At 43.7% G+C, this 16,178-nt stretch overlaps 1 protein-coding gene across 6 annotated transcripts in view; it reads right to left on the bottom strand.

Moving 5' to 3' along the window:
* EPS15 (epidermal growth factor receptor pathway substrate 15) overlaps positions 1-16,178 on the bottom strand; it is a 226,143-nt gene that overhangs the window by 16,325 nt on the left and 193,640 nt on the right. For 4 of the 6 annotated variants that reach the window (XM_073593554.1, XM_073593549.1, XM_073593551.1 and 1 more), the window contains 6 exons: positions 15,651-15,686; positions 13,167-13,435; positions 6,828-6,897; positions 6,641-6,720; positions 2,930-3,092; positions 1,228-1,379 (listed from right to left, as the gene is read on the bottom strand). In XM_073593554.1, the coding sequence (XP_073449655.1) occupies positions 1,228-1,379; positions 2,930-3,092; positions 6,641-6,720; positions 6,828-6,897; positions 13,167-13,435; positions 15,651-15,686 (770 nt within the window). The remainder of the gene's footprint in view (positions 1-1,227; positions 1,380-2,929; positions 3,093-6,640; positions 6,721-6,827; positions 6,898-13,166; positions 13,436-15,650; positions 15,687-16,178) is intronic. The other 2 variants (XM_073593550.1, XM_073593553.1) reach the window with 1 other exon arrangement.

The following is a 16,178-nucleotide window of genomic DNA, read 5'->3' as shown; positions in this document are numbered from 1 at the left end:
GTTAAATGCAAACAGTGTAAGCCCTGAATTTGATTTGGTATTAGTCTCTTGGAGTCCATATGCTAATAAAGGGTCTGGAGGATATTCATTATGAGGAAAGGTTGCGAGCACTGAACTTATTCTCTCTGGAGAAGAGACGCTTGAGAGGGGATATGATTTCAATATACAAATACCATACTGGTGACCCCACAATAGGGATAAAACTTTTTCGCAGAAGGGAGTTTAACAAGACTCAAGGCCACTCCTTAAATTTAGAAGAAAAGAGGTTTAACCTTAAACTACGTGGAGGGTTCTTTACTGTAAGAGCGGCAAGGATGTGGAATTCCCTTCCACAGGCGGTGGTCTCAGCGGGGAGCATCAATAGTTTCAAGAAACTATTAGATAAGCACCTGAACGACTGCAACATACAGGGATATACAATGTAATACTGACATATAATCACACACATAGGTTGGACTTGATGGAATTGTGTCTTTTTTCAACCTCACCTACTATGTAACTATGTGCAGCAGAGCTCATATTTGCAACGGTAGCACGGCACAAGTCGCCAACCAGTTGTACTACAGTGCTCATGAGCTAACAAGGAGCAAGCTGATAGGAAGAGAAGAAGTCTCCTGCTTCACCTGTCCAGTCAGGGGGTGGGAGAGGAATAAGACCTGTAAGTGTTATAAGTGCAGCAAAGAAAAATCAGGTCTTCAAGCTGTGTGGCAGAGCTGTTTAAATCTCAGGACTGGATGGACAAAAAGAGAACCCAATTGGCAGGTAATATATAATATAGACACCATATATGTATTTCATGTGTGTATTTCTCAGTCTGCCTGGAATTTAGTTTTATGTGATCAAAGAAAATTAATCAAAAGTACCAAAAAAGATTGCATGTGATTTTAGCAAAGATGGCCATAGCGTGTTTGGAGCATAGTAAATATGGTGTAGCACAAAGTGACATACAAGATAGCTCGCCTGGAGCATTGCTATTTAGTGAAAAATTAATCATCACTCAATAAAAGATATGAAAAAAAGAAGCAATCATCAACAAAAAGACATAATTGACATCATGTTTTACTTCAAATCATTTAAAAGAACGGTACAAATAGTGTCAAAAAGGCACAATAAAAACAGCACAGGATTTATAATACAGAGGAGCCACACAATGCCGGCCCTCACTGGGCGGTTTCGGGATGAGGGATGAGAGGGTCATGCCTGCCTCTTGGCTCAGCTTGTACTTACAGTGTTAAAGCTACTGAGGCTGCTGGAATCGTCTCCCACTTTGCAGGCAGTGAACGGGTCAGACTCCACCTGTTTGGGGAAGCTGAGATTGAACTGCTGAAAGGGATCTCCATGCTTGAACAAGTCCTCTGGCCTAGAGGGAGGCCGCTGGCCTGAAAACAGGAGCACCACACAAATTCTTAACATTACAGCTTATTGGCAACCAAGTCCTAAACTAAAAATATAAATATCTAACACCTGGACGAATACCAAATGTCTCTAAGGTGCATAACAAAAAAACCCTGCAAGGGAACAACTATGACTTAAAATACATATTTTTATATTTGGGAATAAAATGCATAGATTCTAATACAGGACATACACCTACAGGTGGCAGTGTTGTCTACATGTCTCTGAGGAAAGTTTACATAAAATAACCTTTGCAAGGACAAGATCCATGCAGGCTCCTCTTCCATCTGGACTACACAACTAACACACCGAAAACAAAAGTAATTATTGGGCAACTTTAAGCTGACCACAGACGGATTGAAATTTGGCCAGTTCAGCAGGAACCAGACGAATTTCGATCCATCTATGGGCAGGCTGGTTGTACTGAAGGCGATCCATTGATTGTACAACCAGCCTTTTGGTGTTTTTTTCACCTGATCACTGTCGGCGGCTATAGCCGCCAACAGCAAACGTATCCTGCAGGTGGGGAAGGCTCCCAGCTAGCAGAACACAATAGCGCTGCTAGAGGGATTCCCCCATTAACACTGACTGTGTTGATGGGGGAATTCAGCACTTTTCTTTCCTTCAACCCGCATTATCCTGCTGAAAGAGGTCACTTCCATCAGCGAATGCCATTTCCATGAAGAGGTGTACTTAGTCACCAACAATGTTTAGGTAGGTGGTACATGTCAAGTGACATCCACATGAATGGCAGGATCCAAGGTTTCCCAGCAGAACTTTGCCTAAAGCATCACACGGACTTGCCTTCTTACTATAGTGCATCCTGGTGCCATCTCTTCTTTGGGTAAGTGACACACACACACACACACACACACACACACACGGCCATCCACATGATGTAAAAGAAAACATGATGCAACAGACCAGGCCACCTTCTTGCATTGCTGTGTGGTCCACTTCTGATGCTCACTTCCCTATTATAGGCGCTTTTGGCTGTGGACACAAGTCAGCATGGAAACCATGACTGGTTTGCAGCAATGCAGCTTCATACACAACAAACTGCAATGCCCATTTTTCTACTTTCAACACATCTACTTCAGAGACAACATGTTTACTTGCTGCGTAATATATCTCATAGAATTTCAGATGACATTGTAACAAAATAATCAAGGTTACTCACTTAAGCCATCAGTGGTCATAAAGTTATGGCTAACTGGTGTATGTATATATGAAATACTGACCATTACAGGATATCGAAAGATCTTTTGAAGACCTAAAGTGGTTCTAAAACCTAAAGGTTTTTTTTTTTACTTAATGCATCCTTTGCATTAGGATAAAAAAAACCCTTCTGTGTAACAACATCCCTCCTGCCCCTCTTATACTTACCTGAGCCCATTCACAATCTAACGATGTGCATGAGAGCTGAGGCTCTGTTCGGAATGGGACCCAGCTAAGCACAATATCAGAGTGGCCATCTGCCTAGGTGCCTATTAGAACAATGCTGGCAGTCATATGTAGGATGTGGGTCATGTACCTGGAGGAGGAGGGCATGGCCGAGTGGGAGTTCCAGTCTTGGGTGGCAGTGCAGGAGGGGTCTCTGTCTGTAGAGATTCTGATTCAAAAGTGCTCTTGTTGTTTAGTGTCTCTTTTTCTTTAAAGGGTAAGGTGCCATCCGCAGAGTCTGAGTCATTGTTCTGCTTAAAAACAAAAAAAGTCCAAAACATGGTTAAAGTGCACATATAGTCCTAGAGAAACAATATGCTATGAAGGAGATAGAAAAAAAAAAAGAACTTTAAGTAATGGAGCAGGCGTGGAAACTCCTCCCTGCCTCCCACAATGCAGTGTTTTGTGCCTGGGAGGCCAGTTGCCAGGCTTGAACATTGTCATACCAGGGTAATGCCAATCCAGACTACAGGAGGTCAGCATTCACATAGGAATTTCAGTGGTCTTTAACCAATTCAGCTCCAGAAGGTTTTACCCTCTTCCTGACAGGACATTTTTTGCGATACTGCACTGAGTTGTTTTAACTGACAATTGCGCGGTTGTGCGATGTTGTACCCAAATAAAATTGATGTCCTTTTTCCCCACAAATAGAGCTTTCTTTTGATGGTATTTGATCACCTTTTTGTGCTATAAACAAAAAAAGACCAACAATTTTGAAAAAAAACACAACTATTTTTTACTTTCTGCTATAAAACACATCCAACAAAAAAAATGTAAAAAAAATCTAATTTCTTCATCAGTTTAGGTCAATATGTATTCTGCTACATGTTTTTGGTTAAAAAAAAAAAAAAAATCCCAATAAGCGTATATTGATTGGTGTGCGCAAAAGTTATAGCGTCTACAAACTATGGGATAGATTTCTGGACTTTTTTTTTTTTTTTTTAACTAGTAAAGGCGGCGATCAGCACTTTTTAGCGGGACTGCGACATTGTGGCGGACAAATCTGACACTTTTTATAGACCAGTAACACCAATACAGTGGTCAGTGTTAAAAAAAATACACTGTCACTGCACTAATGACACTGGCAGGGAAAGGGGTTAACATCAGGGGCGATCAAAGGGTTAACTGTGTTCCCTTGGAGTGCTTTCTTAGACCCCTTTCACACTGGGGCGCTTTGCAGGTGCTACAGCGCTAAAAATAGCGCCTGAAAAGCGCCCTGAAAGAGCCCCTGCTATCTCTCCAATGTGAAAGCCCCGAGGGCTTTCACACTGCAGTGGTGCGATGGCAGGACGCTAAAAAAAGTCCTGTTAGCAGCATCTTTAGAGCGGTGAAGGTGAATGGGGCAGCGCGGCTATACCGCCGGCATAGCGCTGCTGCAGCAGCGATTTGCGGTGGTTTTAACCCTCTCTCGGCCGCTAGCGGCGCTTTACCGCCGACGCACCCACCGCCCCAATGTGAAAGTAGCCTTACTGTGTAGGGGATGGTTTAACTGAAGGAAGACAGAGATCCGTGTTCCAGCTTAGCAGATACACAAGATAACTATCTTTCTTACCAGCAGAACGGCGATCTGCCTTGTTTACGCCGTTCTGCCTCTCTCGGAATGATCGCCGGGTTATCGGCGGACCCACTGATTGGCTCCTGCTGTGTCCAACTGATTTTATCTGCGTTTGTACACTGGCTTTTCAATAAAATGAAGATTCTTTAAGAGCAACAACTGGTGTGCGGATCATCTTTCCTACAGCAGGAGTGGGGCTCCGGCGGCGGAAGGCTTTCCACAAGATTTGGGGGTATGTCTGTGGACCATTCAGCCATAAATTAATTTGTGATGTCAAATATGGATGATGGATGAGAAGCCGTGGCTCAGTTCAGTACACGTCACTCGAGTTCCTCCACCCCAAACTTATCGAACCATGTCTTTATAGAGCTGGCTCTGTACAAAGTGGCACGTTTATGCTGAAACAGAAAGGGCCTTCTTCAAACTGTTGCCATAATGTTGGAAGTGCACAAATGTCCAAAATATCTGCATTTACAATTTTCTCTATGACCCCATTCAAAGTCCCAGACTGTTAATTCTGCCAGTGAAGTCCACCTAACACAGCTTGCTGTGATGGCGGGGTAATAATGCTGCACTGCTCCTGTAAATAGAGCAGAGTTGCCACTCTCATGTAGACTGGAAGATGAAAAAAGATGTCTTTTTTTGTTTATAGCACAAAAAATAAAATCTGCAGAGGTGATCAAATACCACCAAAAGAAAGCTCTATTTGTAGGGGAAAAAAAGGACATACATTTTATTTGGGTACAGCATCGCACGACCGCACAATTGTCAGTTAAAGTAACGCAGTGCCATATAGCAAAAAATAGCCTGGTCATGAAGGGGTGTAAACCTTCCGGAGCTGAAGTGGTTAATGCAGAAGAGACAAAGCATGTCTCTTCTACATTTTTATTTTGTAGCATAGAGTTCCACTTGAAGTTTACGAGGTTTGTGCATTTACGTAGTAACTGGATTTTGTAATTACCGTATTTATCGGCGTATAACACGCACCGGCGTATAACACGCACCCCAATTTAGGAGGGAAGTTGAAGGGAAAAAAACTTACATTTAAATGCCCTTCATTGCAGCCTTGTCAGTGCAGCCATGTCAGTGCAGCCATGTCAGTGCAGCCATGTCAGTGCAGCCATGTCAGTGCAGCCATGTCAGTGCAGCCATGTCAGTGCAGCCATGTCAGTGCAGCCATGTCAGTGCAGCCATGTCAGTGCAGCCATGTCAGTGCAGCCATGTCAGTGCAGCCATGTCAGTGCAGCCATGTCAGTGCAGCCTTCCCCAGTGCAGCCTTCCCCAGTGCAGCCTTCCCCAGTGCAGCCTTCCCCAGTGCAGCCTTCCCCAGTGCAGCCTTCCCCAGTGCAGCCTTCCCCAGTGCAGCCTTCCCCAGTGCAGCCTTCCCCAGTGCAGCCTTCCCCAGTGCAGCCTTGTCAGTGCAGCCTTCCCCAGTGCAGCCTTGTCAGTGCAGCCTTCCCCAGTGCAGCCTTCCCCAGTGCAGCCTTCCCCAGTGCAGCCTTGTCAGTGCAGCCTTCCCCAGTGCAGCCTTGTCAGTGCAGCCTTGTCAGTGCAGCCTTGCCCCAGTGCAGCCTTGCCCCAGTGCAGCCTTGCCCCAGTGCAGCCTTGCCCCAGTGCAGCCTTGCCCCAGTGCAGCCTGGGATCCCCTGTCCCTGCTTCCAGGGCTTCAAAATCGCGGTCCGCGAATTGAAAATGGCGCCGCCGGCGCCGGAGTACACAGAGCCGGTCCTCGGCTCTTTCCGGCGGCTCTCGTCTACTTTCGGCTCCACTCGTAGTCCCGAGCGGAGCTATCCGAGTAGGTTCGGATAGCTCCGCTCGGGACTACGAGTGGAGCCGAAAGGCTCTGTGTACTTCGGCTCCGGCGGCGCCATTTTCAAATCGCGGTCCGCGATTTTGAAAATGTGACAGCTCGGGATCGGCGTATAACACGCACCTGCGACTTTCCCCTGATTTTAAGGGGAAAAAAAGTGCGTGTTATACGCCGATAAATACGGTATTTAGACTGTTATAGTGGAACCTTTAGTTTTAATTTAACAGAAACCCTCACTGCAAACACCTGAACTCAATAAGCTGAGGAGAGGTCCACATACATTTGACCATATAAGTGAATATGGTCACTTTTTTAAACACACACACATATAATAAATATATATATATATATATATATATATATACACATACATATATATATATATACATATATACACACACACACACACACTTAACAGACTTTTCCAGGTACGCTACCTTAGAAAGTGTGCTGAAATCAGCAAATCCGCTGCCAAAAGACTCATTTCCAAAGAATGAGGCAAACGGGTCATCAATCCCTAGAAAAGCAGATAGAGGAGGTTGAATGACGTGATGCTACCCTGGTAATAAACACAAATACAAACTACAGGATTATGAGACAGACAATTGGTAATAATGACCTTACCAGACTGACTGGCTGCTTGGACAAAAGTTCCTCCAGGAGCAAATGGGTCATTACTATTCAAATCCTCCACCTGGAATTAAGAAAAAAAAAAAGTAAAGACATTTACCGAAAAAAAAGATATAAAAATAGTCTTTTGATAGAGGATGTAACAACATGGAGGATTATCTGCCACCCACAGTCCCTTAGTAAACAGTAGGGACCTATATTCCACTTGAACTTAAATGGTATAAAGTGAAGGCAACCAGTGACGTAGGGGTATAAAATGTCTATATGTAAGAAAAGCCTAACTATAACAATTCCTAAAAATGATCCCTCCCCTTCCCCTACCCATTATGTCTAACCTGTATAAAAAAAGATCTGCTTAATTCATCTACTTTCAATTCGCTCCAGTCTGTTCATGTGATCCTGCAGCTGTGTGTAAGTCACATGACTGGACCGGAGCGGATTAAAAAAGGTAAGTACACAGATCTGTTTTTTAATATAGGTTAGGCAATATAAGTAGGAGGAAGAGGGGAGGGGCTACATTTTTAAGAACAGTTATAGTTAAGCTTTTCCTCCACTCTAAGATTCAAAGTGGTCCATTTTAGAATTCATTCTTTTAAAGTGTCAAGTTTAACCTCTTCATTCATTAGATCAGCAGAGTAAGAGGCAGTGGCGTCAGGAGGGGGGCTGGAGCCCCGAGTGGGCCCCCAGAAAGCCCCGGGTCTCGGGCATTCACAAATGTATTATTATCCCCGAGCCCGAGCAGGGACCGATCTGACTCAGAGCGTGGCCGAGTGACGTAGCAGGTCCCGCCTTCTGGAGCCTGCAGCGCCTATGATGGACGTCCCACTGGTCCAAAGCCGGGACCGTGGGATGTGTGATGTCCATCACAGGCACTGCAGGCTCCAGAAGGTGGAATTACAATGCAGCCGCGTCACTATGAGAAGATCCCCACACGGTGCTCGGGCGGGCGGCTCTCCTCTCCTGTCCTCTGTCTCTGCTGTCTCCTAGGATGGGCGCACCAGCACCGCACACTACGGCTGAGCTGCAGGAGGAGCCGGAGGTCACGGTCACCTGAAGTCTGACGTCACGTGTAATGGGTCAGGTAGGTCAGTGCATGTCAGGTAGGCCAGTGCATGTTGTCAGGTAGGCCAGTGCATGTTGTCAGGTAGGCCAGTGCATGTTGTCAGGTAGGCCAGTGCATGTTGTCAGGTAGGCCAGTGCATGTTGTCAGGTAGGCCAGTGCATGTTGTCAGGTAGGCCAGTGCATGTTGTCAGGTAGGCCAGTGCATGTTGTCAGGTAGGCCAGTGCATGTTGTCAGGTAGGCCAGTGCATGTTGTCAGGTAGGCCAGTGCATGTTGTCAGGTAGGCCAGTGCATGTTGTCAGGTAGGATAGGATTGGTCCCAGGACAGAATACTGGGGGACCCCACTTCCCACCCCTGACCATTCCAAGTATTCCCCATTTATCACTACCCTCTGAACTCGCCCCTGTAACCAGTTTTCAATCCATGTACTCACCCTATGGTCCATGCCAATGGACCTTACTTTGTACAGTAAACGTTTATGAGGAACTGTATCAAATGCTTTTACAAAATCCAGATACACCACGTCTACAGGACTTCATCTAGATGGCAGCTCACCTCCTCATAGAAGGTTAATAGATTGGTTGGCAAGAATGATTCTTTATGAATCCATGCTGATTACTGCTAACGACCGTTTTCATTACCAAAATCTTGTATATAGTCCCTTATCATCCCCTCCAAGAGTTTACATACTATTGATGCTCGGCTAACTGGTCTGTAATTCCCAGGGATGTATTTTGGCACATTTTTAAATATTGGTGCTACACTGGCTTTTCTCCAATCAGCTGGTACCAGTCCAGTCGGTAGACTGTCAGTAAAAATTAGGAACAATGGTCTGGCAGTCACTTGACTGAGTTCCCTAAAGACACCCGGGTGCAAGCCATCTGGTCCTGGGGATTTATTAATGTTAAGTTTTTCAAGTCTAATTCTGTCCTCTATTAGCCATGAGGGTGCTTCCTGTGATGTGTCATGAGAATAAACACTGCAGTTTTGGTTACTGAAGCCCCCCGATTCACTCGAAACTGGGGAGAAGAATAAATTCAATACCTTCGCCATTTCACCATCCTTTGTAACCAGATTCCCTTCCTCATTCTTTATGGGGCCAATATGGTCTGTCCTCCCTCTTTTACTGTTTATATACTTAAAGCAGAGGTGCGCCAATTTTTTTTTTTTTTAAGTCAACAACTACAAATACTGCAGCTGCTGACTTTTAAAATAAGGACACTTACCTGTCCAGGGCGCGTCGGCACCCGAGGCCGAACCGTCCCTCGGTTCTCAGATGCTGCCGCCGCCATCTTCGGTAGGGGAATCAGGAAGTGAAGTCTTGCGGCTTCACTTCCTGGTTCCCTACTGCGCATGCACGAGTTGCTCTGCGCAATCCGAATGGTCCCTGCTGTCTCTGGGACGCGTGTGTGTCCCAGCAGACAGCGTGGGGGGGGACGGGAAGTGGCATAGACCCCCGCGGGATTCTAAGCCCGGAAGTGGGTGCAAATACCTGTCTTATACAGGTATCTGCACCCCACTCCCCCCGAAAGGTGCCAAATGTGACACCGGAGGGGGGGGGTTCCAAAAAGCGAAAGATCCATTTTTGTGTGGAACTCCGCTTTAAAGAATTTCTTGGGATTTTTTTTGCTCTCCTACACTATGTGTCTTTCGTGTTCTATCTTAGCGGCCCTAATTGCACTCTTACATTTCTTGTCGCATTCTATGTAAAGTTTGAATGCTGATGATGATACCTCAGCCTTGTATTTTTTGAAGGCCTTCTCCTTTGCTTTTATATGCATTTTTACAAGCTCTCTTGTTTTGGGATACATTTGATTCCACTAATCTACTCCAGCTTGCTCTAGTGAGTTGTTTGTATTGTACTGTAGTTGTAAAGATTCTTGTGTAATTTAAGAGCTGTAAAGCTCATATCAGTTGAAAATCTGCACTGATAACTGGAAGATTAAGATTTTGTGGTGAAAAGGCTGGTATGTCTTAAATTGCAAGCATCATAGAATTGGCTGTATCGCTTATCAAGACCACAATTATCTGGGTCTGCTCTGTAAACTAAAGGTGGCCTTAGAAGGATCACAATTTGCCTGTTCGGCAGAGCCCAGCCAAATCTCCATCCATGTGTGGCCACCGCAGTTGGACGGAAGTCAATCTACCGACTGTCAGAATACAATAGTGCCAGGGGGAGAATTTCCCCATCCACCTTGAATAGGTGAATGGGGTAATTGGTTCAGTATTTTTTGTTCAGCCTACTGGTCGAACGGAAAAAACGGAACCATCCATGTAAGGCCAGCTTAATGGGTGGCAAGGTTAGCCACTTATGTAGGTTTGCAGAAAGACAGTGCACGCACAAGGTGGGTACCAGCAGAGAGTGGCAGAGCTCAACAGCTGCTAGAAGCTTAGATCGAATAATGTACAGATGGCTAACAAATATGATATCTAAGGCGGGCCCATACACAAAGCTGATTTCTTTCCTGCAACCAAGGGTTGCAGGAAAGAAATCTGCTTGATTCCTCCATCAACACAGACAGTGTTGATGTGGAAATCCCTCCTGCAGGGCCCTTGTCCTTGCTGCTATAGCTGTTAGGGATAACAAGAGTCTTCTCCTGGCGGGGCCGGCTCACCCCCTGCTGGGAGAAGACAGTGATTATCGCTAGTGGCTATAGCAGCCACTTGCGATATTTGCAAGCAAATCTGGCAGGCTGGTTGTACATAAGTTGATCGATCAACTTGTTACATTCAGTCTGCTCACTAATGGTTCGAATCTCTGCTATTTCCTGCTGAACCGGCCAAGATTCGAACAGTGTATGGCAAGCCTAAGGGTGTCAAATGTTTAATGAAAAAGGTATTATTAAACCTCAAAAGACCCTTATCAACTAAAGTAGCACATGTGCAGGATCGGACTTCTAATACCCTCGGCACCTACAGTCACATTCAGTTCAGTGTCACCTCACAGTAATGGTGATAACAGCTAGCTGCTGTAGTGGAACAACACTGCTGAATGCGACATTTCAGAATAAATGTAAGTACATGCTGGATATGTTCTAAAATGCCTGGCCTCTTGCACTAAGCTTTTTCCCAATCTCTGCTGTGCTGAGCTAGTGAAAAAAAGCTTCACCAATGCCACATACATGTGCCTACAGCAAACGGCAACAACAGTTCATACAAGCACAGAAATGCATGAAGCGTAACGATAAGCTGTAACTTCTAGGAAGGATGAGTGATGTTTTTTGAGTTTAGTGAGTGGAAATAAACAAAAGCAAACAAAATTTATGAATGACAGAGCTCCAGGCAGACGATGAAATACACAGCTAATATACAGAAAAGCTTTATTTGGTGAATATTTGTTATTCTCAGCCACTCTTTACGCTTCAGCTTTGCAGCTTCCTGTGTCACTATCCTGCACAATAAATGTAAATGCTGTTCTTGGGGTTTCTCTTTAACCACTTTATACCACAGCCATTTTTTCAGGTTTTGCACACAATAAAAAACCCATTTTAGGCCTAGGAATTCATTAAAACCCTCAAACAAATTTTCTGAAAGCAGAGACCCTGGAGAATAAAATAACGGTAATTGCAATTTTTTTATGTCACATGATATTCATGCATTTTTATCAGTAAAAAATACACTAAAGTTAGTTTTAGTACACACAATATATTACATAAATTCTTTGTAAAATATAAAAGATGAGTTAGTGTCAAATAAATAGATACCAAGCATGTCAAGCCTTAAAGCGGGGTTCCACCCAAATTTTGAACAATATCTGTATGTATTCCCTTCCTTGCCTAGATGCTGACATGCCGTTTAAAAAAATTGAAATCGCCGTAATTACCTTTTATTTTTCTATTCTTCTTTGCACTTCCTGGTTCTCCTCCTGTGGGAGTAGGCGTGTTTCTAGCCTCTCCCAGACTCCACACAGTCTCCTGGGAGCTAGTCTCAGGCTTCCCAGGATGCCACTGAGCATGCGCGGGAACGAGCGGTGAATGCTGGGAGCACAGCATTCACCGCATCCAGGAAATAAATGCTTGTGGGCTTCAAATGCCCACAATGAAGATGAAAACCGCCTGCAGTGAATAATATAAGTTATTCTTTCCGAGGAAATCTGACACAGGCGGACATATTACACACAATATGTGAGTATGTAATGCTGAGAAGAAAAGTTTGTGAATGAACTAAAAAAAAAAAAAACGATAGATAGGTGGACCCCCGCTTTAAAGCTGCATGCGTTCATGAAAAGGTGACAAACTTTGGTGGACCCTTGATGTCTCCCCTACCCTACACTGAAGCTACTGGAGCACAGATCATTCCCCCAGCAGGATGCGGAGGCAACTGGGCGGCTCTAGGCTAGGTTCACACTAGTCAATGGTCTGAAATACGATCCGATCACATTCTGAATGCACGTGTTTTTTATTTTTCTGCTGAACAGCGGTGTATAACAGGACTAATGTGCTTCAGGCTCCATTGACTTGAAGGGCCAAACAGTGCCTGTCAACTCAGCACGTTGTGTTAAATTTGCTAGAGCTGCATTATAAAAAATCTCAGCTGCTGCATGTGAAAAGCCTGATCCGCCTTCAGGTATACGGCTTAGTGGGGGGGGCAAGAACCAGCAAATTTAAAGTGATTGTAAAGTCTCTTTTTTATTTTTTTTAAATAACAAACATGTTTTATTTACTTACCTCCTCTGTGCAGTTGGTTTTGCACAGAGCAACCTGGATCCTCCTTTTCTCTGGTCCCTCTTTGCTGCTCCTGGCCCCTCCCTCCTTATCGAGTGCCCCCCACAGTCAGCAGCTTCCAATGGGGGCACTGGAGCCGAGTCACAGCTCCATGTGTCCATTCAGACAAGGAGCCCCGGACCCGGTCCAGTCCCCTCTCCCCTGATTGGCTGACTGACTTTGATTGACAGCAGCGGCAGCCAATGGCACAGCTGCTGTGTCTCAGCCAATCAGGAGGAGTGTCCAGGATGGCTTAGACATTCGTAGACATCGCAGGAAAGAGTTGGGGCTCAGGTAAGTAATTAGGGGGTGCTGGGGAGGCTGCTACACACACAGAACGTTTTTTATCTTAATGCATAAAGAAAAAAACCTTTTGCCTTTACAACTTCTTTAAACACACTCCCGCTTGCTATAACAGCAAGGAGTGTGTTTAAAATCCTGTTCAGCTAGCCACCATTTAGAAACGCTGCTGGTAGACAAGTGGTTAAATAAAATCCAAGTAAACGTTTTAAGCCTATATTATCCTAAAACCAAACGCCTATATTAAACACATATTTCAGCACGTACCAAGGCAACGCTATTTCCTGATGCTGCAGCTGAGAAAGGATCCGCTTTTGATGACATGAAAGGATCCTCATTTGAGGATATGAAAGGATCAGCTTTAGATGATGAGAAGGGATCTGTTTTTGAGGACAGAAAAGGATCTACTTTATCTTCTTTTGTGGTTGGGAAAGGATCTGCTTTGGAGGATGGGAATGGATCTGTTGTAGACTGCTTGAAGAACACATCAGCGGCAAAAGGGTCAGAATCTTTAAAAGGATCTCCACCAAAAGGATCTGTAAATAAAGTGGTAACAAATTAGCATTGACAACCTTGATGGATCTTTAGTGCTCATGCAGTAACAGAAGGTTTCCCATAAATAAAATTTGCACATGTAACAGCTGTCAGGCTAAGGAATAAAGCACAAAACAGCTAAGTTTAGGTTGAAGCCTTCAATATGCTCTGTGCCACAGAAACAAAACTTTCCACTGTGTATATAACTCAAGTCTACTGCTGCTGCCTTATTCTAAATAAAAAAAAAAAAATTCACAAGCCAAATTAAAAACAGTGATTCCCAATTAGAGGAGGCACTGTGACCAAAAAAATATCAAGAAAAAAAAAAATATAAATGTACATGCAATAAATACTACACTGCGTGTCAACACACGCGAAACAAAATATCCAAAAACAAAAATCCTCGAGGTTCATTTTTATCTAAAGTCAAAACTTTTTTTTATTTTTGTTTTGGAAAGAGGGGAGAGGAATTAGAACACCTGTCAGTTTTTATTGCTGTCTGTGCCCCTGTTGGGGAGATTCACCCTCTCTAGTTCTGTTTACTATTATCATTAAAATAAAATTCCAAATTTTGGGTTGTCCCCAGAAAGGTAATACATAGGAAATCTTCCAATGGGGACACTAGTGGTTACTGGTGGTCCCCAAGGAACTCCCTTAATTTTCAGGGATTTCCTCTCACTTCCCTTGGCTATGGAACAGAAAGTTAGGAGCAATCACTGCAATGGGACACAGATGGCGAAAAAAAGCTGACAGGGGTTATAACCCTCCCTTACTCTATCAAAAATGAAAAAAGTTTTGCCTATAGCTCTACTTTAACGTATCCACCTAGTAAATCTTCAAACCACCACGTGACTAATGTGAAAGTACTGCTCCCTGCTGACTGCAATAAGTGAATCTAATTTTATTTTATTCATCTCAATATATATATTAAATATTTTCTTCTGAGTTTATTACAGCCTATAGGTGCATGCCAGCCCCAAATGGTGAAATTTGGGTTTTGTTTTGTTGTTAGTTTGAAACAAACAAAAAAAAAAAAGTTTGATTATGTCAGAAATTGAGAGCTGTCCTATCTATAGTACTCACTTCCTGTCAGAGTACTAGTTGAGTAATAAGCGCTCCTAGTACCCATTTTGGGACTACAGAATAAACAGGGTAGCCATAAACACATAGAGCTTTCACTCCTTCAGCCCCGTGGAGCAGAACAAGAGACATCAAATAAAGTGTATGTTAACCAAACATCTCATATTTCTGATAAGTGTCTATGCTACCATGCACTTGTATTAAAAAGTATCCTGTTCTCTTTGTATTGATTCCTTTGTGTAAAACACCTGGTCATCCTGCCAGTCCCTATGCTTTTCTTTTTAAAACTGGACTACGCTAGGCATAGAAGCACATCCGTCCCAGCGTGGTCAGTTTTCTGGCTGGAAGCGCAACCTGTCTGTTCTCTAATGGCCAAGACTTGTGCTGACATCCCCTCCTGCACAGCTCTTCACTGAGAGGACCAGTTTACCAGTTTTTCTACTTCCTGTTGACCCCCCCCCCCCCCCCCATGCAGTCTCCACCCCCATCTGTCTAAGCCCCTTATTCAATTGAGAACAGAGGTCATGTGATCACTCAAAAAATATGTAGGTATTTATAATTTGTTCGCCCTAAATTCTTATAGTAAGGGTTCACATATACTTTAATTCCCCCATCCTCGCTAAACAGCGCTGAATATCCCCTGCTGCTACTGTATTCAAGCAGCCACAGTACCCACAGCTTCGTGAGTACCCCGAAATGGTGACTGCAGCTAAGAGGAGTTGGTGGGTATGAGTAGTTTGGCAAGAGAAAACGGCAAGGCTGGCAACACTCAGGTCACAAAGAAGATTTGTGTTGTCAGGACACAACAGACAGGAGCACAATCAGCAGATATTCTTCTGTACTTCCAGGGTGTTTAAATGGAAAAGACATGGAGGAAAGGTGTACGTACTGCAAAGATGTGCTGCATATCTTTTTTTTCTCCTACTTTGCCTTGACGTACACTTTACGCCAATTTGATATATTTTAGATGTACATATATTTTGTTATTTTATAAGTGTGGCTCCCTACAATTAAAAAAACTAGATCTCTGTTTTGTAAAAAGTAAGGTATTGTTTTGAAAAAGAGTTGCTCAGCTGTAGATTTATTATAGAGAAAGAAATAAGAATTGAATACTGCATATTATTACACACAACTTACCTATTTTACCAAAAGGATCATCTTTAAATGGATCACCTTAAAATGAAAGAAAGAAAAGGCATGAACGAAAAAAAAAAAAAATCAACCACAAAATACATAAACCATTTTCAATGCACAGTAAGTGATTGTACTGGTGCACAGTGTACTGCTGAGAGATCATGAGTTAAGGATAACTATACTTCTATATTATTGTTTACATTATCCCTTTAATGTGTCGTACTCCCCATGCTCCTGCGAGATCCACGAGGAGTCGCATAATTGCCGCAGCACACTCTCTGGTGAGCCCCTCTAATGTTCTGCGTATGTAGAAAGAAGATACCATTTACTCCAATAGAAAGGCCATTTATTCAGAGGGAACCATAAAAGATGACCTCTCCATAAGAATGAATGAGATTTTTCCGCATATCACAGCTTTTCAATTTAATTTCTATGGGTACGAGGTACTCTGGATAAACCACTGATGGTCACAATGAGTACATCTTACCCATAGGAATGAATGAGCAGGTGAAGTGCGTGCACACAGAGGAG

The sequence above is a fragment of the Aquarana catesbeiana genome, linkage group LG07 (assembly GCF_042186555.1).
Source record: "Aquarana catesbeiana isolate 2022-GZ linkage group LG07, ASM4218655v1, whole genome shotgun sequence".
Taxonomy (NCBI): Eukaryota; Metazoa; Chordata; class Amphibia; order Anura; family Ranidae; genus Aquarana; species Aquarana catesbeiana.
The sequence above is the reverse complement of the archived record's forward strand: the minus strand, read 5'-3'. Positions and strand labels throughout refer to the sequence as shown.